Raw genomic sequence first — 20,929 nt, forward strand, 5'->3', positions numbered from 1 at the left:
ATACCGCAGGTTAAACGTTGGGGATTGCTTGTGTAGCCTGGTGTACCGATTTTAACAACTTGTGTTCGAGTTTCTAAGTATGATTGAAATATGTCGTAAGCAGGTCCGGATAACCCTAAATTTTTTAACTTAGCTAACAGTAAGGAGTGACTAACGGTATCGAAAGCTTTCTGAAGGTCGATGAAGATACCCAGACAAAAGTTTTTTTTATCAATCTCTGTATTTATTTTCGTTATTAAATCAATTACTGCTGATACCGTTCCGGATTTTTGACGGAAACCGTATTGTTGCGTAGAAAGGAAACTTAAACTCTCCAAGTGTGCCATCAGGCGCCTATATATGACACTTTCAAAAACTTTTGAAATCACAGGCAGCACAGAAATCGGACGATAGTTACCCGGATCAGTTTTTGGTCCGGATTTGTATATCGGAGTTATTTTTGCTATTTTTTATATTGTAAATACAAAATGTCTAGAAATGTCTACAAGAATATCAGTACGTGTCATGTACGTGTTCGTAACTTGTAGCTTACGTGTATGCTGTAATTATCTTTCACCTGCCTACATTTTTTTTCTCTTAAATATTTAAAGGAACTTTTTGGATGGACTTGAATATTTTTTGTTGGGGTATTGTTGTATTGTTTTTGTTTTTGTTTCTCATCTTTATTAATGACTTAATTTTAGTTTTTTATGTAATTGTATTATTTAATTCGTACGTAAGTGTTATATAAATTAATCACAACATATAAATCATCATTATGACATCATATCAAAGTCAGGAATACGGTCACATGTATGTCATATCTACTTATTTCTACGATCTCTATACGACCTACCTATGACGTCAAGTCACACGTTCACTGGATACTATACTAGTTTACCTAGTGCACTAAAACGACCGATGGCCGCAGGTACAATCTGGGCTGGCTCGAAGCTGTCAAGCGAGCGCGGCGCTGCGCGGCGTTTCGCCACCGTGGCGGGCGGGCGCGCCGCCCTCGCCGCGCCGCCGTGCGCCGCGCCGCGCTGCGAGTGCCGCGCCGCCGCGCTCACCTGCCGCCCCTGCGCCGCGCGCGACCCCGTGAGTACACACACACGCGCACACACACACACACACACACACACACACACACACACACACACACACGCACGCACACACACGCACACACGCACACACACACACACACACACATACGCGCGCACACACACGCACACACACGCACACATTTTTTTTAAGAACTGTAACCTCGTAAGCCTTAAATAATGTACAAAAAGTAAAATGAGCTGCCTAAACCATTATGTGAAAGTGAGGTCCTAATATTAAAAATTAAACTATCCCCGATCTCCAACGAAATTAATTTGAAAAAAGATGAATTTTAACCATATACGCTTACTTCACATTCTACATACATTAACAGTCAGCCAGAATATGTCATAGCTTAGAAAATCTATTAAATCTAAAACCCATCTAATGAAATATGCTCCCTCAGAACCCTTAATACTCTTTACAGAATTACTTATTTTTGTTACACACTCTTTGTAGGGTTCCATACCCAAAGGGTAAAAAATGGGACCCTATTAATAAGACTTCGCTGTCTGTCCGTCCGTCCATCCATCTGTCTGTCACCAGGCTGTATATCAAGAAGAGCGATAGCTAGACAGTTGAAATTTTCATATATTATGTATTTCTGTTGCCGCTATAACAACAAATACTAAAAACAAGATAAAATAAATATTTAAAGGGGGCTCTTCCCTTACATAAAGCGGTTTTTTTTGTCCTTTTTGCCTGATATCAATAAAGGCAACAGGTAGCAAAATATTCACAAAATACTCAGTTTTATTTTTACTATAATAATAAATAATACAGTTAAAATAAATTCAATATTTAAGGAGGACTCCCATACAAAAAAAAAAAAAACGCCATTTTTTATCTATTTTTGCTCGATACCAATAAATGGTAACAGGTAGGCACTTGAAATATTCACAAAATACTTTATGATACTGTATGGTAAAATAAAAAAATATTTAGACAAAGAAATTTAGTCAAAATATTTTACCTAGTCAATGGTTCAGAACCTTTCGTTCGCGAGTCCGACTAGCACTTGGCTGGTTTTACTAATTATTTTTTAAATTATTTTCAAACCATTCATATTTTTTACAACATAAAATTCATAATATTTAATTACAACTAAAACTTAGTCAACGTAAAAGACAACAACACTTCTGGAAATTTCTGAAACTTGCTCGCCCTCAGCTATTTTTTGGCTGTTCTATATAATATAATTTTTTTTAATAATTATCCCACTTAGATACTTTAGACCTCTTCCTCTTCTTCTTTCTTTAGTAACAAAATATCACAGTTTTATAATTATTTTTCAACACATATAATTATACGCTTATTAAAAACCTACATTTTTACTATAGATGTTTTCTGTTTATTACACATTTTACTATTACACAGTCATAGGTACCACAATTAAAACACAACCTAAATTGTTATTAATTCCATTGCTCTCTAAAACGCCATCTAGTTTAGCAACAAGGAAACAAAATTCAAAACATTCTGACATTTGAGATGTAGTTTGTTATTCCACTTCTAGATGGCGCTATACCATTAACCCATATTTTTGCATCGCGCTGGCTAAAACTTTGTCCATATAATCACTACTCCGGACCGAAGTTTCCAATTCATACCTACCTGGCGCAAGGATACCGTGATCATGAAGGCGGTTGCCTCAGAGCGAGGCCCCACCATTGCACTGCAGTGGGGTCGACCTCTGCGATTATCCGTAATGCGGATAACTCGGACGCGTAATTTTTGGTATACCATATATTACAACCGCACCTACCCAGATGCAACGAAATTTAATAGCTTTTATTTTTAATTGAAATGTATTTAGTTTATATAAATTGTATAAATAGGAATTTTAAATATTCTAAAACTTAACGCATAACATGTAAACTAATATAATTATATTTTATACTTTGTAATCTGTTCTGTTCACTATTCAGTATCTACTAAATATTGCTGTACACGTCAATTTTGATTTATTTTTTCTATCTTCTAACATTAAAATCTGATAAAATTGTTATCTAATAATAAAATTATTATTGTAATATTTTGTAATAATTATTTTCTTTTACTAAGTAGGTATAAATTGTAACAATCTTTTACTATTTCAGTTGGAGTTATCATTTTGGAATTCGGATGACATTGACGAACTGATCGACATGGCGATGGACCCTCCCTCACTGCCATCATTTAGTTGATAACTGTACTAAACATGAATAAATGTTATTAGTAAATAAAATATAAATTTTAAATGTAATTGTTACTTATCACCATTTAATTATTTTTGTAAATTATAATGTATTAATTTCAACATGACTTTTATTTAAATAGATAGGAATATTCAAGCTAGTAATCAAAATTATATAAAAATAAGAAAATGTAATAAGATAATGGTAACGGTAGTTAGCAGTGTGAAAGATAACAAACACGTGCTAGTATATGTTTTTGTTGTTTGGTGGTAATTTTTAGATATTTGAGGGTATGGAATACCCTCATAACTGGGATAAAGTAATTAAAGCTCTTGACCAAAATAAAAAGCTAATTACTGAAAGAAACCCTAAATGACTCCCTACTATTACAGTTGCCTTAACCTTTCTTGGACGGAATTTATCAGCAAGAGTATTCTGTTTCCACGCTTTCCACCCCGTTTATGTGTACCAATTACCGACCGACCATTCAATGTTTCACTTGTTGTCGCTTTGATAATACTAAGGGCCGACTCAACCTCACTCTGACAAAACTTGCTCTGTCTCAGATGACAATGTCACCTGTTTTTTTTTGCAGAGGTTATCACAAATGCACAGATTCTTCAAAATGTCCGGAACACGAAAGGCAGAAACAAATCAAATTGATTATGACTCAAGAGAGCATTAATTTTCTACGTGACATTGGCGAAATCATCTGTGCTCAATTAGCACTATTGAAAGCCATTAATCTAAAGAAAACAAAGAAGAATATAAGATTTATTATTTACAAAGAGACTTCGTCACGTGTCTCTAATCCTAGGCTAAAACCTACTACTCAAATCATTCACCAACCCCAAAGCTGCCACTACATCCTACCGTAAAACGGTGTTCAGAAATCAGAACCCCTCGTCCTAGTACACCTCTGAGACCGTCTTATGATTTTATACTCATTCCTCTATCACCAATTCTCCTAATCGGCCATGCCTTCGATGCCTGTGAATAAGACGTTCGAAAGTAACGACATATAGGCACTAGTGTGCTCGCGCTGGCTAGATTTTAATTGAGAACTATATAGTTTCTATAGTTTATTCAATTTTAAAGGAGACCGAAGGGTTTCACTTCATAACGCATAAATCTTTTGCCTTTTGCTAAATATTTCCGAGGGACATACTCAAATGCCGCACAAAATTACTAGGTACTTAAAAATTTATTAACTAAAAAAATCTCTTAATAGTTCTCTTAACAGCTGCACAGATTTCTTAGGCAAAGTTTTAATAACTTTGATTCAATCTCTGCATAACTCTGTTCGTAGCCGCACAACATTTGTAGAAAAAGTTTAATAAATTCTAAATAACTTCTGGCAGTCCCGAATCTTCCAAATACTGTGACTTATTAAACCATATAAAACGTTTCTTTGGATTCAATAATACTTTTCCAGTTTATAAGAGAAAATAAAAATTTCAGAAATATTATTCCTACTTAGATCATACACACATTTTTTTATAGTTTCACCCTAAAATTAATTTAAATTCTATGAGTTACTAAACAATCAAATCGGTGCTTCACTTCAATAGATTAATCGATCCGGACAGGTTGGAATGGTTGCATTTTTTCACTGACACCTCTAAAATTAATCCTGAGTTAAACATTTGTTCCGCTGTATGGATTTCAAAATCAACATTATTTTGAATTATAAACTGCCTTCTTAAGTTCTTACTCCTCTACTTTCTCAGATGAATGTATTGTGTCTATAGTATTCCGACTCTCGAAGCTACCTCCAGGTTTTATTGAAAAGTCCATTTCAAGCTAAAAAATAATCTTCCCGTAATTTTAAACTTAAACTACTACTACTACTAAAATAAATGGTTCATGACAGTTTCTTATGTAAATGTGGTGGTGGTTGTGTAATTGTCCAAAATTAATTGTATCATTATATATGCATCCCAAAATCATTCCCCGTCCGGTTAATTTTACTTTTATTCTAACTTTGGTATCAACTTCTTTATATGTTGTCTTAGCTAAGTTTATTAAAATTAATGATATAAAACTGTAATTTACCAAAAAATAAAATTAAATAACCACTTCCACTAACTCCAGCTTAACCCACTGTTGTATTGTCAAAACTGGATTCTGTCTCCGGACCTATATAATTTAGAAAGGAGAAGGAGCCATAAGTCTATAAAGGAGAAGAATATACTTAATCAGTCTTTTATTAATAACAAAAATAACATCAATATTACACACATTCTACATTTGATCATTCTAAAGTTTTATTTTAAAACATCCACAAATTAATCAATCAAATTTTCTAGTAATATATAAATTAGACATATTGACTGTGAATAAATTTATAATTTTATAGTAATTATACTGTTTAGAGAAAAAAAAAATACAAATAAATAACAGTACTAAAGATGATCTTAACCAGACAAATACTTCTGCTAACAAATTACAATTATTTATAATATATTCTAATAGTATGTAATAGGAATAACAATTACTTATACAATAATAGGTCATTTTATATAATTATAATTTCTTTATTATATGTAGTTAATGATATTTTTGATACAGTGATTTGATAATATTCAATAATCAATAAGTTATTTATTTTGACTTAACAATTATAAAATTAATTATTTATTAATCTTATAAGCCAACATCACACCGAGAATAAGTAGGACTATAGCTGATGTTTTGTACAGCACATTATAGAGAACTTTATTCTGACCACCGACGGAGTTCACAATCAAGTTATTCATCAAAAACACTTGATTACTCTCTTCTATAAATGCTTGCTTTTCTTCTTCTGACATCTTTGCTGCTATTTCGTTCATTGCTTGTCTGAAATCATTCTTTAACTGCGGAATATCAACGTCTGTGAAATCTGTCACTCTATCGATGTATTTACCTACTGGTGAGTTAGCTGAAAATTAATTAAAATTTCTTATTTAATGCCATCAAAACATAGTCATTTATATATATATTAAAAATAAATCCCTATTTCGATTGGTTACATCATAATATCCTAATGATTTTACAGATTTCCTTTATCTTTTTTTTTTCAAGTTTTCCAATACACAAATATCCCAGCCAGGTGGTGGCTCCCAATGCATGGCAGCTGATATCTTCATTACTAAAAAAAACTTCATTACACTCTGTATATATGTGTAAAATGACCCTTAAGTATAATTAAAATATATATATTCTTATTAAAAAAATCATACAATTCAATTAAATATAACACACCATCCTATATCAATTACCCTCTTAAGATAAAAGTAAGTACCATCACCAAAAACGCTCCTCTTCTTAGCAAGGATTTGGCCACCGCTCAACAAGCCTAAGTACAGATGATACACGTAAGCCATAAGAAGCTTTGGGTTTTCTCTTTCAAGATTTTGCAAATGTTCCAAATAGTTTTCCAAGGCCATTGACTTGGGTGTGGAGCGCCAGTCCTCTCCAAGATAATGTAGTAAATCATCTTCAAAAGCGTCTTTTCTACAAGATGAAGGAGTATTTAAGCACAGTGTTTATTAAAAATCATTCCATACCAAAATTATATAACTAAAATAGTAAGTAGTTTATACAATTTTTATTTTTTGGTACAATTTAGAACTGGTAGTAAATAACTAATTTTGTTCTTATGGCTTTGCACCAAAAAACAGTAAAAAATAAGGTATTTCGAAGTGTAGTAAATATTTGAAGTGTAAATATTTGTAAGTCAAACCAAATTATTATTACTTATTAAGATTTAAATAGTGCGTATTTAGCAACACTAGGCAACATGGTAAAGCATATTACTAATAAAATATAGTACTGTAATATAAAAGTAACTAATTTGCAACAAAGTACCTTAACAATACGTCAGACACAAACAATTTTTCATAGTCCCTCATATTCAATCTTTTCTTCGCATCTTCGAGATATGCAAATATATGGTAAAAAACAAAGAGTCCTCCACCCCAAACGGTTTCATCGCTTAATGCTGAAATATTTTAAACATATATATATATATATTTTTTTAAATGAAGTAATGTAAACAAAAAAACGTAAACTTACAGAGGGCAAATTTCGCATTAACCAAAGCGTCACTTAAGGAGTGAATAGATCTTGTAGCTTTACGCATACGAGTGGTAAACAATTCTTCACTTTGCGCCATTCTTAAATATATATTTTTATATATAAATATTTTTCTTTGTGAATTTGCAATACCTTCTCTTCTAAAATTAATTTATCATGCTACACCGAAAGTTTGATAGATGATAAGTGACAATCAAGTGACAATGGGTGGGTTCCACTAAACGACCGCAACGATTGTAATTTGTATTTCCGAAGGCGCACTTAAATGAATACACAAAGTGCGCCTTCCTTCTCGGGGCTGATTAGCGTGGACGACGGGTCCCCCGACCCACCTCCAGCTGGCCCCGCGGGCGGGGAGTAAACCTAAGTTCCCCACCCGCAATGCCGCGCCTTTCGGAGCCACGTCTTAGGGGGGCAATCTCCTCGTTCCGGTACCCCAGGCGTAGCCTGGAGTGAACATTGCCAATCTGAGTCGGTACAGTCCAGGGTAGCCATGGGCCTTTACTCCGACGGACCTCGGCCTCAGCACAAAAAAGAGCATGCTTTCGCGCGACTTAGGGTGGACGAGTGAACCCCCCCCCCCCCGTACTCTGCGTGGAGGAAGAAAACCCAACTGCAACGTCTCTTCTTCTTATGATAACATTTTTCAAATAATTGATACAAATTGAATTATAGTATAGTTACTATTTTTTTTTTTTTTTTTATGTCACTAGGTCGGCAAACAAGCGTACGGCTCACCTGATGGTAAGCGATTACCGTAGCTTATAGACGTCTGCAACAGCAAAAGCATCGCAAGCGCGTTACCGACCCAATCCCCAATCCCCCCAGGAGTATATTTCTCAAGAATTTAAAATTTGATACAAAAACGAGTGTACTTTATACCACATGACTGAAGTAGCAATTCTTTAGCTCTATCTAACTTATATCTCCCTCTCAACGTCTGTTTGCCTCGCCTGATCACACTTTTCGTAATGCTCTCGCCATACATTCTCTCTCCTCCTTCCGACTCTCCAAATCAAGCGTGTAAGATTTTTTTTTAGTTCAAACTAATACTATTAAACGAGCAATTCTTGTTTATATATATATAATCTGAATCTCGGAAACGGCTCCAACGATTTCAGAGGTGATAAAATCGATCTAGCTGGGATTCATTTTTAGGAAAGTCTTTTTATCCCTATTTTTAGGCAATGAAAGAATGGCTACAATATCGTTAGAATACGAAGGTAAATTTCACAACTGTCACTAAGGATGTAATAGCTCAGGTCAAATCGCCTGGTCAGAACCGACTGAGAAGACCCCGGTTCAAACGCTCATGTCTTCAGATCGATTTTTTCCTTTTTTTCTAATTACACTCGTGATTTTTTAATTAAATAAGTAATCAGTTCATATTTTTTTCTTATTATGTCGGTAAGATCGAAAAATATTATTCATATTTAATTGATAATGTATTCCTTGACGATTTTACTGTCCTTTTGGAAAAAATCCCCATATCATGTGATGTTCTTGTATTGACGGAGTGCTGGATAAGTAAAATGTCGATCACTCCAGTGCTATCGGAGTATGTGTCCTATGTTTCAACTTATCTAAAACAGAACGATGGCGTTGTCGTATATGTAAAATCAGATCTGAAACATAGTTGTAAGCTTGAAACTAATATTGGGGAAGCAAATAGTTTAATCGTATCTAACTCAAACGAAATTAATAATATAATAATTTTTGTAATGGTTTGGAGTGTTTGACGTCCTTAGCATCGGCACGATCGGTTGTTCTGTTTAGAGATATTAATGTGAATATTGCTTCAAATGGCAATGCTTTAAACCGACATAAATATATGAACCATATTGCATCTTATGTTCTGATACCAACACATGAACTTCCAAATCGTATGGACAGTTGTCTTGATCACATTTCACTGAGGTCAGACAGATATTCCAAGACTTTTATACTCGATTCTCTGATAACAGATCATGCTCCTACGTTTTTTGTCCTGGAATGCAAAATAAAAAGAAGTCAAGAAAAAGCTACTATCAGAAGAAAAGATACCCTAGTTTGTTGCAGGAGTTATTCTGTACAAATTTTAATCAAGTGTACGAATCTAAAAATGCGAATCAGGGAGCTAATGTTTTCATCGATATAGTATCGAACGCCATTTATAAATACTCCAACTTAATACGAGCTATTAAGCCATGGCTTACACCAAGTCTTATACGTTACTAGCTGACCTGGTGAACTTTGTACCGCCTTCTATATTTTTTTCTTAAATATAATAATTAATATATCAAAATAAAATATAGCCTATCTTTCAAGTTGGATCGAATTGCACATGGTGTGCAAATTTTATTATAATCGGTTAAGTGGTTTAGGAGTCCATTGAGGACAAACATTGTGACACGAGATTTATATATATTAAGATATTAGAAATCATGATAAACTACACAAAAAAGCAAAACTAAGGACTTCTAATGATGTACTGTCTATATCTTCTAAATATGAATCTGTCTATGAATTTAAGAAAAATAAAACTAATCCTAAAGGCATGTGGGACACTATAAAAGGAGTAGTCAGTTTGAGGAACCCTAAACCAGCCCCAACAGTATTGTTACATCTTGATGAAGACCCTCATATGTCACTTAGTAAATAATTATTTTGCAGATCTTGCGGATGAAATACTATCTAAAAGAGGATATAACGAGGGGATATTTTTCGTGATTACCTTTCGAATCGTACCCAATGTGTCAAAATAGGAAACTGCACCAATGATGACACTATGTTAGCATATGGAGTCCCAAAGGGCTGTTTTCTTGATCCAACATTGTTTTTGATATACACCAACAGCTTGTGTGCTCTTCGACTGGCTAATTGTGAAATAATTACCTACGCAGATGATACAGCGCTGATTCTACATGGAAGAGAATTGGCAGAGGTATACAATCATGCATTGAAACAAATTATAAAATATCTAGATGATAACTTGCTGACACTTAATCTAAATAAGACCACATATATAACTTTTTCACTGCGTGTAAATACCCAACCCTCAAGTGATTTTTGTATAAGAGCTCACCATTGTCTTAAGTCAGACGACGATTGTGAATGTCACTGTCCCAGCCTAACTTCTACATCCAGCACAAAATATCTTGGTATCATTATAAATAAACATCTCAACTGGTCCCTACATATTCAAGCTTTAACGATTTTATATGATATGAGATTCCTATCTTCTATAAACTTAGGATGTCTGCAGACCGTGACACACTAATTAATGTTTATTATGCACTTGTTCAGTCGCTACTTCAGTGTTGTATTGTCACGTGGGGAGGAACTAATATTACTACGCTGCTATCACTGGACCGTGCGCAGCGTGCGATTCTCAAAGTTTTGTCTAAAAGACCGCGAAGATATTCCACAGCACTCCTATATCATGAATGTTCTGTCATGACTGTCAGGCAGATATTCATCATACAGTACTTCGTAAGCATAAAGGTTTAATATACAATCCCTCTCAAAAGCGCAACAGAAGTAGGGTATGTACAATACCGCCACATAACACATATCACTCTTGCAAAACAGCAATTTTAGATCATTGGATCATTGGATCATTGGCCCACCTCTAAAATAATGCAAATAAAGTGAACAATATTTTTCCCCTTAAAACAATGCATTGCAAAAAAAAATATTCGCAGCTGGCTTCACTCACTTGATTTTGTCGAGACTGAAAATGTAATTCATTATAAAAAAATAATAATGTTTCTTCTAACACACATGCACACACGCACGCAGTCAAGCACACACGCACATAAGCACACACGCGCACACACACACTCACATAGACATGAAGTAAAAATGAGCATACCCTCACACACTTTATTACCCCCAAAAAAGAAGGACAATATCGTTTAAATACTGTTTTATATTATTTCTCAAATGGATTTGCATCTGCTATGTACATAATGTATGCTGTCTCATATCTCAGAGTGGAAGACGCAGGCAGTTGTATCACAGTCTATACTATTACGGCTGCCAACGTTACCCTGTATATGTTTTGGTTTGAAATATATATATATATATATATATATATATATATATATATATATATATATAATTGCTCATTTAAGGGTATTAGATATCCGCCAACCCGAAGTGAAGCGGCGTGGTGGATTAAGCTCCAATCCTTTTCCTAAACAGAGAAAGAGCCCTATGCCCAGAAGTGGTATGTTAGCTGAATGCCCTATTTTAATTTATTTTTTTGTAAAAGTTTTTAATTGTTTGAAGTTTGAACTACTTTGGAAGTTTGAACTACTTTGAAAGTTTGAACTTTGAGGATCTATAATCTATAAAAAACACAAATTATTATTTATTTATCTGTGGTCTTTGGTGGACTAAATTGATAAAATATGTTAATTAATGTTAATACTAACTAAATTGAAACATTTACATCAGTAAAGTGCTGAGATAAAGTTTAGTTAACAACAATAATCTGAAGTTCTGTAAAAAGCAAGTAGCTACGTCTTCGAGTCATAATGGTTGATAGAAAGAGTGTTAAGGTAACTATTTTTAATGTTATTATTAAATAAAATGTTGTAAGTTGTAATGATATTTTATTATTTTCTTCTTATAATAACATTTTCGATATCTTACAATTTAACGTTTTCGTTTATTAATAATAAAAAATTAAAAGTTGCTCAACGGCGTTAAGCTACTAGTGTTGATATTGATATGTGTTATCATTTTGACATTTAACCCGATTTGTGTTACCTAACCTATCGTGGTACGTACCGATTTAAAAATTACGAAATAAGAATGGCCTATGACTTAAAAAAAGAAGAGGAAGTAAAAGAATACATCGAGAACCTCGGAATTGAATATCGGTTCGGATGTTACAAAGAAAAAAACCCCGAAGTTTGTCACCTTCTTGGTGACTACTTAGAAGCTATTAAAAAAGATTATGGAAAAGCGGCAACAGTATATAAAAGTAATTGCTTAGATTATAATTACGGAAAATCATGTTTAAAATACGGTAACTATGCACTGATCGGGCGAGGGCGAGATAAAAGTGATCCTCAAGAAGCGTTGCATATTTTCGAAAAGGGTTGCGAGTTAAACAATCCTACGTCCTGTCTTCACGCCGGATTGCTTTTAACATCTACTGGTCCTAATGTCACAGTACAGCGGGATGTACCCAAAGGTTAGTACTAATAGATAAAAAAAATAACCAGTCGTAAATAATTATCTTAATTATTATCCTATATATATACTTTATATATATATATATATATATATATATATCACGGTCAGTTTTGGACTCACTGTCGAATTAGAGAAAATAAGCATTAGTTCGCAATTTGAAGCATTCAATGTTGAAAATAATACGCCTCAACGCTTTGAAAATTAAAATGTAAATAAAAAGGCATGGGCACTTAAGAGCCTATGGATGTTAAAACTTATATTTAAAAAAAAAGTACTAATAGATAACTTTAATATTCGAACTTAAGTCTTATACATAGCGCAATATTTATGTCAGTTATTAATAATTCTACTATTTCAAATTGATACACTACAATATTTCACTCATAGTGGACCACCTTTGTGTCTAAATGTGGAAAACCGAGCCCACAACAATACAATACAATACATACACTACAATATTAATTTATAAAATCAAAACGAAAATCAAAAAAAGCTTTATTTAAATAAGCCCCATGAGCATTTTTGAATCAACATTTTACAAATTAAAACTAAAAATAAATTATTATTTTTGTAAAAGTAAAGCTACCACCTATTTGGAATGTAGATTTTGCAGAGAAGAATCGGCATGAAATTCCGCAGTTACTCTTTTGAAAAATAATATATAAACTGTGTTTTAGTACAAAATTAGTATCATGTTGCATAAAATACAGCGTCACTAAGTCCACACATCTTTATCAACCATGTAATCCTGCACCGAATAATACCCTTTATCTATTATTATTTTTTTAATAAAAACTTAAAATTTATGTTGAGACAATTCCATAATTGTTTGTGGGATTTTATAATACATGCGAATACCATAACTCAGAAAGGAGATGTTTACTTTGCGCAGTCGGAAACTTGGAGTTACAATTTGTTATATATATTAAAATCATAAAAAATGTAAATAATATTATAATGAAACAACTTTTTTAGATTTGAAAAAAAAAACATACGATAAACAACGTAAACATTAGATAATGTATATCATATCACAATTTATTAAAAAATTTATATATAAACATTTTATCGTTTCATTTTTAGTTAACTTTTTTTTGATAAGTTTGTGTTTTATAAAAAATACTTTCATTATTATTAGTAAGCTGTGCTTAAATCATAAAATTAAAATTATCATAAGTTTATCAAATTATAACAATAAATTGTATGTGTATAATATGTGTAATATCAAGTAATGAAATATAAATTTACGACATTATATTATAATAAAAATAAAGACTACTATTTTATACAATTATTATCTACTAGAATACTACTACTACTATATTTTTTTTTTTGTTTATAACAAAATATTATTTTTTAGGCTATAATTATCTCAAAAAAAGCTGTGACAACAAGGAGTCTATGGCTTGTCACTATTTATCGGGCATGTACCTCACCGGTGTACCGAAAAATCCCAAAGAATACAATCCACACAATCCAGAGAAAAATGCTAAACTTGATTTCTTAATAAAACCAGATCTAAAACAAGCTTTTCAGTTCGCGTTGAGAGGATGTGAGCTAGGCCATGTCTATGCCTGTGCTAATGTCAGTTTGATGTACAAAAAAGGTGACGGAGTTGAAAAGAATCTAGACGAATCAAAAAGATACTTTGAAATTGCCAAGAGTCTACAAAATGCAGATGAAACTACAAAGGAACTTAAATTTCAACAAGGCCTTGACAATAAATAATATTCTTAGTTTAAATATGGTTGACATTTAAACTGCATTTGTCTTTTAAGTATTTAAATTGATACCTCTAGTTGATATAGCTAATTACTATTTAAATAAAGTATTTAAAGATGTTTCTTTTTGTATTATTTAACCTCATTTTTATATTGTATATTTAAATAACCAATGTCATTAGTCGAAGATATCAAAAAAATGTATATAAAGTCTCAGTGCTTTATTCTATTACTGCTTGTCAAATGTATTTTTATTTATCTGTCAGATATTGACTCAATTTTTTAGATGCATTTGATTGCTTGATTTAGCCTTTAACATCCTGGCATGGGCCTCCTTCATCAGTAAATTTGGAGGTTAATTTGATACACAGCTTTACTGCAAGTTGGCAGTAAATTTCTCAATATAAGTAATGATTTCTATCAGTCTATTATTATGGTAACAATCATGACCGACAGCTTAACAGCTCTCCGAGACATGGTGGAACCCACAAGAATAGCCATCCAGATCAGAAACAAATATTTGCAAAACTACAGATAATATCGCTTATTTCTCACACCTACTCAGCTCACTCACCATTACTCCAGAATGGTTGTCAATTGTATTTTTTATTTAATTAATATTTAGTATACTAAATTCTTCTAATATTACTAAAGCGAAAGTTGTGAGAATGGATGTGTGTATGTTTGTAACTCTCTCGCAAAAATTACAGGACCGATTTTAATGAAACTTGGTTACCAAGTAAATAAATAAATATTTACAACATACACACACGGCCCTGTTCCTAAAGTAAGCGACTTAATACTTGTGTTATAGGTATAGCTACATTTTTTTTTTTCGATAAACATACATATAAATAATACATATATAAATAAATATATATATTACACCCAGACTCGGAGTGGGAATCGAACCCACACCCACCGGAGCAGAAAGCAGGGTCACTACAAACTGCGCAAACGGGCTACTCAGAAAATAAATCAATATTATCCACCTTTCTTTAAATAAATAAATAAGTAATAAATATCATATAACATTCACACAGTTAATAGTCGTGTGTTCCTAAAATAAGCAACTTAATGCTTGTGTTATAAGTAACAGTAGGTAGGTAGTTATTTATAAATATACATGTAAATAATACAAATATAAATGCAAATATTACACCCAGACTCAGGCGGGAATCAAACCCACAACCCGCGGAGCAGAAAGCAGGGCTACTACAAACTGCGCCAACGGGCTAGTCAAAATAAAAGTTGAATAAATTATCTAAAAGTGTATCAAGTTTAAAAAACATAGATTTGTGATAAATTTTACATAATCAGTTTATATTCCATACTCAAATTTCGTAATTGAAAATGCAGATTGGTATAATCGGTGGTTCCGGGTTCGATGACCCGAATCTATTTGAGAACCCTATTGAGAGAGAAATAACCACACCTTTTGGGAAACCTTCTGACGTGCTACTAGAAGGTAACATCAAGGGCGTATCTTGCGTCCTCTTAGCCAGACATGGAAGAAAACATCAGTATCAACCCAGGTAATTTGATGTTATTTGTATTACCTTTAATCTACGAGTTGCCAAGGCCAAATACACAATTATTATAAAGAGTTAATTCATTCATAATCTTTGGTTAAATGGGTTCCATCAAAAACGATTCAATTTAGAGAGATGCTAAGAAATGTAAAAAATAAGTACAGCTAATCAATTAACTTTACATATCTGTATTCTTAGTTTAGAAAAATAGATAAAACCTAATTGCAGATACTAGGATAACTTTGAAATGAACGACTCGCAACTTAATAAGTGTGCTAAGTTAGAATATTGCGAAATCTGTAATAATTATTAATTAGTTTAATATTATATAAAATTAATTTTTTTTTTTAGTTTTATCGTACGTAATGTTAGGGAAAACAATTATTTTTTATTTGCACGTTTGTTCTTAATTTAATTTTAAACTTATGCATGATCGGAATTGGCCTTAATATTTGTATTACATTTTGTTACCGTTGCTAGTAAATAAATAATAATAATACTACATATACAATAATTCTTTCTTTTAATTTTTTTTTACAAATTATTATTATAATATTCTTTTTATACAAGCTTTAATTATTAATAAAAGAACAAGTGATACGATGAAATTGTAAGCACATTAGGCGGATTACTCTAATTCTTGTACTGAAAATGTTTACCCAGTAATGTTGCTTTTACGGGATGTTTATTAAATACTCATAAAATTAAAGGAACAGTTTGTACTGTTACTTTTGTACGAACAGAGAAACAAATTCAATTTTTTTTCAGTGATGTAAACTATCGTGCGAACATCTGGGCGCTGAAGATGGTAGGTTGCACGCACATCCTAGCCACCACTGCGACTGGCTCACTAGTGGAGCAATACCGGCCCGGGGACTTGGTTGTACTGGATGACTTTATTGACAGGCAAATTACTGATACTCGCTTTTTGAATTCAATTCAAATTTGACTGTAAACGCCTCATACGTAACTATTAACAGTCCCCAGTAGAGTGATGTCATGTGTAATAAGGATATGAAGAAAAATCTAAGTGGATAGATCCGTCTAGTTCATATGTATAATAATATCGCAGAGGGGTCAATTCTGTAGGTAGTACTTTTTTAAACAATAGTTACTACGTATTTTGCCTATACAATTTTTTTTTTTGAATTTTTTGTCTTTAATATCTTGAATAAATGCACCAGTTATAAAAAAAATGCGCTATATCATATAACTTGTATGTAACAGCAGTTTTCGTTGACGTCAATCGAATCTGGTCTAATCTGCTACATGGCAAAGTCTATAAATTAAATCAATTTTTATAATAATTTGAATAGATCGTCATTAACTGACTTCCAAAAAGGAGGTTCTCAATTCGACTGTATTTTTTTTTATGTATGTGACTTCAGAACTTTTGATTGGGTGGACCGATTTCGACAAAAATTTTATTAATCGAAAGGTGGTGTGTGAATTTGGTCCCATTTAAATTTATTTGAGATCTATCTAACAAGTACTTTTTGAATTATATCTAATAATGCGTTTTTACTTGACGCTTTTTTCTTCGATCTACGTTGTATTAGACCACATAACTTTTTAATGGATGTACTGATTTTGATAATTCTTTTTTTGTTGGAAAGGAGATATCCCTAGTTTGGTACCATGATAAGGAAACCAGGATTTGATGATGGGATCCCAGAGAAATCGAGGGAAACTCTCGAAAAGCCGCATAACTTTTTACTGGGTGTACCAATTTTGATAATTTTTAATTTAATCGATAGCTAATGTTTATCATGTGGTGACATTAAAGAGCTGCAAGCGAGATCTGATAATTACTTTTTGAGTAATCTTTGATAACGCGTAGTGACTTGACTATTTTTTCGTCGATCTAAGTTGTATTACTCGTCGATGTAATTGAAGTCGGTTTTTTTTTCGTTTGCGAGCAAGCACAAATATTCTACATGTGCAGGACGTGGGGCCGCCAGTGCACGTTCTACGACGGCACGGCGGGCGGGCCGCGCGGCGTGTGCCACCTGCCCATGCGGCCCGCCTTCTGCGAGCGCGCGCGCCGGGCGCTGCTCAGCGCCGCCCGCGGCCGCGCACTCGTGTGCCACGCGGCCGGCACCGCCGTCACCGTGCAGGGGCCCAGGTCGTCGCCCACCGCATTCTTTTTTCGCATTTTGCGCCATTTTCTGCCACGCACGACCCCTCTTTGGAACCAGCTACCACCTACGGTATTTCCGAACAAATACGACCTAGGGACCTTCAAAAGAAGAGCATATTCCTTTTTGAAAGGCCGACAACACGACTGCTAATCCTTTGATGTAGCGGGTGTCTGTGGATGTTGTTTTCACTTACCATCAGGTGAGCCAACTGTCCGTTTGCCCCCTCTTCTATAAAAAAAAAAATCTGTTTCGAACGTCGAATTACTCACAACTCTTAACTGAAGTAGGGCACAACAGGAATTTCCTGCTCAAAATCTGGAGCAGCCCGACTGGGGTAGTACCTCGACCTTACAGAAGATCACAGCTAAATAATACTGTTTTCAAGTAGTATTGTGTTCTTCTTAGTGAGTAAGGTGACCAGAGCTCCTAAGGATTGGGGATTGGGTCGGTAGCGCGCTTGCGATGCTTCTGGTGTTGCTGGCGTCTATAAGCTACTAATCTCTTACCATCACGTGAGCCGTACGCTTGTTTGTCGACCTAATGATATAAAAAAAAAAAAAACTAGAGCAGCGGACACGTATTACTAAATTCAAAATTTCGTCAAACAGATTCTCCAGCCGCGCCGAAAGTTTGATGCATCGCCAATGGGGCGGACACGTCGTCAACATGACTACAGTACCGGAAGTACGATATATTTTTTTACGCTTCAGCCTATAATATCCCACTACTGGGCATAGGCCTCTTTCCCCATGTAGGAGAAGGATTAGAGCTTAATCCACCACGCTGCTCCAATGCGGGTTGGCGGATATATTCCCTACTGTGAGTAACGATCGCTATCAGGTGTAAATAATAACAACCGGGACCGACGGCTTAACGTGCTCTCCGAGACACGGTGGGGAGACCCCACAAGGACTGCACAAACACCCAGACCACGGCAAACACCTGTATGGCCAATACAAATGTTTGTCATGTGCGGGGATCAAACCCGCAACCGCCAGCGCAACAGTTACAATCCATGGCTGTAACCGTTGCGCCAACTCGGTGTATATTTTTTTAATTGGAACAAAATTTCGTTATACACTACTATCGTAACGAAACGAAATTCACAATTGAAATACTCATTATTGTATAATAAAATTATCTTCAACATACATAACTGATTGTTACTATTACCCATAAAACAAATGCTTTTGAAAGGTTGAGGCGGTCGCAGGTGGACTGTTCTTTCTTCCCGTGTACCTCAATAAGTTAGTCGTCAACACTGCTGCTCGGTGCAGGTGGTGCTGGCGAAGGAGGCGGGGCTGAGCTACGCGGCCGTCGCGCTCGTCACCGACTACGACTGCTGGCGGGAGAACGAGCAGTCCGTACGTACCTGTATCTGTATCCATATTGGTCCGTTCGTACCTTCACCTGTACCTGTATTAGTCCGTACGTACCCTTAGCTATATTGGCCGTTCTTACCTGTCTGTACTTGTATTGGTCCAACCGATTTTAATTGATTTACCGTTAATTATTTAGATTGATGAGAAGAAACAAAAACTATGAAAGAACATATGCACGATTTTATTTTTGTGTTACCCACACATTAGAAATTCAAAACATTTTTGAATATCATATCAAAAATTGACCGCTCCAGCGGGATTCGAACCCGCGTCTCCGACTGACCGTGTCGGCGCTCTAGCCAATTAAGCCATGGAACGATGTACCCGCCAAAGCGAAATTTTTGATATGATGATTTTTACTTTCGGTTTAAGCGAACCGTGGCGCCGTCTATAGTGAGTTCTTTACAGAGACCCGTAACTATTCAAAGTTTCATATTACAATGAAAATCTTTAACAGGAGACGACACCATGCTATTTTTAATATGCACGATTTTATTTTTGTGTTACCCACACATTAGGAATTCTAAACATTTTTGAATGTCATATCAAAAATTGACCGCTCCAGCGGGATTCGAACCCGCGTCTCCGACTGACCGTGTCGGAGCTCTAGCCAATTAAGCTATGGAACGGTCGGTATGACACGGTCAGTCGGAGACGCGGGTTCAAATCCCGCTGGAGCGGTCAATTTTTGATATGATATTCAAAAATGTTTATGAAAGAACATCTTAAGTGAGAAATGCCTTGTAATTTATACAGGCGTTGATCGCACAAAGTGTTACCGATAATATTTCGTACACAATTTTAAGTGGAGACATTTACAAAATTTAATTTTGTGAAGAATTTTTGAGAGCTGTTGTTATTTTTATTTTTAACTTTGTTATTTAGAAGTTTGTAATATTTTGTTATTTTTGTTTTACAGGTGTCAGTTAGCGAGGTCCTCGAAATATTCGCGAGGAACATTAAAAAAGCGATTGATGTTATCGTAGACGGCGTGCAGATACTAGCCGCTGACTCCGACTACACCTACCTCGACTGTCACAAGGTATTCAACATACTATAAGAAATATCATAATTTTTTCCTATATACTATTTCAAAATATTTTTATATTTTCATTAAGTTAAACACAAACACACCAAGATATTTTGCTTTATACAAAACTAGCTGCGCCGTGCGGTTTTAACCACGTTATTTCCGATGTCGAAGGTCGTGTCAGGATAAAAAATAGCCTATGTGTTATTCTGGGTCTCCGGCTATCTACGTACTAAGTTTTATTAAAAGCGTTCATATTAAGCGTGAAAGTAAAGTAAAACAAACTTACATAACACTCAAACATACACAAACTTTCGCATTTATAATATTGGTAGGATTTTTATAAAATTGCATTTATATATATATTGTTCTGGTAAAATGCTAAATTCTGGTAAATGTTCATAATTATATATATATACATATATAATTATGAATGTCAAATAGCAATCGTTTTACGTAAGACTGAATACTGACTAATGTATATATTTTTGTTTTCAGGACCTCGTCAGCTCAGCCATTATGTTGAAGAATTGAAAATTTTAAGTCTTTAAAATGAATAAACATTTAATATATTGACCGTGTATGTATTTTAGTAAATA

General features: G+C 34.1%; 4 protein-coding genes and 2 pseudogenes across 4 annotated transcripts in view; 5 read left to right on the forward strand and 1 right to left on the reverse strand.

The window, feature by feature from the left end:
- Nucleotides 1-3,320, forward strand: part of LOC123664417 (apolipophorins) — a 65,633-nt gene extending 62,313 nt beyond the window's left edge. The window contains exons 69-71 of the mRNA XM_045598961.1: nucleotides 911-1,065; nucleotides 2,705-2,725; nucleotides 3,186-3,320. Coding sequence (XP_045454917.1) covers nucleotides 911-1,065; nucleotides 2,705-2,725; nucleotides 3,186-3,266 — 257 coding nt within the window. The 3' untranslated portion in view covers nucleotides 3,267-3,320. The remainder of the gene's footprint in view (nucleotides 1-910; nucleotides 1,066-2,704; nucleotides 2,726-3,185) is intronic.
- On the forward strand, nucleotides 2,687-2,823 carry LOC123664800 (annotated as a pseudogene).
- A 1,039-nt stretch (nucleotides 3,321-4,359) lies between the features above and the next one.
- Nucleotides 4,360-4,471, forward strand: LOC123664811 (annotated as a pseudogene).
- A 979-nt stretch (nucleotides 4,472-5,450) lies between these two features.
- LOC123664467 (heme oxygenase 1) lies at nucleotides 5,451-7,537 on the reverse strand. Its single transcript, XM_045599007.1, has 4 exons — nucleotides 7,317-7,537; nucleotides 7,110-7,242; nucleotides 6,544-6,755; nucleotides 5,451-6,180 (listed from the first exon to the last, which is right to left on the reverse strand). The coding sequence occupies exons 1-4, from the start codon at nucleotides 7,414-7,416 to the stop codon at nucleotides 5,891-5,893; spliced, it is 735 nt and encodes a 244-aa protein (XP_045454963.1). The 5' UTR covers nucleotides 7,417-7,537; the 3' UTR covers nucleotides 5,451-5,890.
- Nucleotides 7,538-11,640: 4,103 nt separating this feature from the next.
- LOC123664474 (cytochrome c oxidase assembly factor 7 homolog) lies at nucleotides 11,641-14,367 on the forward strand. The gene is made up of 3 exons (XM_045599014.1): nucleotides 11,641-11,881; nucleotides 12,137-12,522; nucleotides 13,885-14,367. The coding sequence occupies exons 2-3, from the start codon at nucleotides 12,138-12,140 to the stop codon at nucleotides 14,250-14,252; spliced, it is 753 nt and encodes a 250-aa protein (XP_045454970.1). The 5' UTR covers nucleotides 11,641-11,881; nucleotide 12,137; the 3' UTR covers nucleotides 14,253-14,367.
- Nucleotides 14,368-15,598: 1,231 nt separating this feature from the next.
- Nucleotides 15,599-20,903, forward strand: LOC123664473 (S-methyl-5'-thioadenosine phosphorylase). The gene is made up of 7 exons (XM_045599013.1): nucleotides 15,599-15,780; nucleotides 16,546-16,683; nucleotides 17,723-17,902; nucleotides 18,527-18,602; nucleotides 19,196-19,282; nucleotides 20,220-20,342; nucleotides 20,829-20,903. Exons 1-7 carry the CDS (start codon nucleotides 15,599-15,601, stop codon nucleotides 20,862-20,864), a joined length of 822 nt encoding a protein of 273 aa, XP_045454969.1. The 3' UTR covers nucleotides 20,865-20,903.
- The last annotated feature ends 26 nt before the right edge of the window (nucleotides 20,904-20,929 follow it).

Source organism: Melitaea cinxia, chromosome 22 (assembly GCF_905220565.1).
Source record: "Melitaea cinxia chromosome 22, ilMelCinx1.1, whole genome shotgun sequence".
NCBI classification, from domain to species: domain Eukaryota; kingdom Metazoa; phylum Arthropoda; class Insecta; order Lepidoptera; family Nymphalidae; genus Melitaea; species Melitaea cinxia.

Excerpts from the sequence above, each read along its gene's own strand:
- LOC123664474 (XM_045599014.1), top strand. The coding sequence starts at position 12,138 with ATGGCCTATGACTTAAAAAAAGAAGAGGAAGTAAAAGAATACATCGAG. Across the intron at positions 12,523-13,884 it reads ACAGCGGGATGTACCCAAAG|GCTATAATTATCTCAAAAAA; the intron begins GTTAGTACTAAT and ends ATTATTTTTTAG.
- LOC123664467 (XM_045599007.1), bottom strand. The coding sequence starts at position 7,416 with ATGGCGCAAAGTGAAGAATTGTTTACCACTCGTATGCGTAAAGCTACA. Across the intron at positions 7,243-7,316 it reads TAATGCGAAATTTGCCCTCT|CATTAAGCGATGAAACCGTT; the intron begins GTAAGTTTACGT and ends AAAATATTTCAG. Across the intron at positions 6,756-7,109 it reads GTGTCTGACGTATTGTTAAG|AAAAGACGCTTTTGAAGATG; the intron begins GTACTTTGTTGC and ends TTCATCTTGTAG.
- LOC123664473 (XM_045599013.1), top strand. The coding sequence starts at position 15,599 with ATGCAGATTGGTATAATCGGTGGTTCCGGGTTCGATGACCCGAATCTA. Across the intron at positions 19,283-20,219 it reads GGCGGGAGAACGAGCAGTCC|GTGTCAGTTAGCGAGGTCCT; the intron begins GTACGTACCTGT and ends TTTGTTTTACAG. Across the intron at positions 20,343-20,828 it reads CCTACCTCGACTGTCACAAG|GACCTCGTCAGCTCAGCCAT; the intron begins GTATTCAACATA and ends TTTTGTTTTCAG.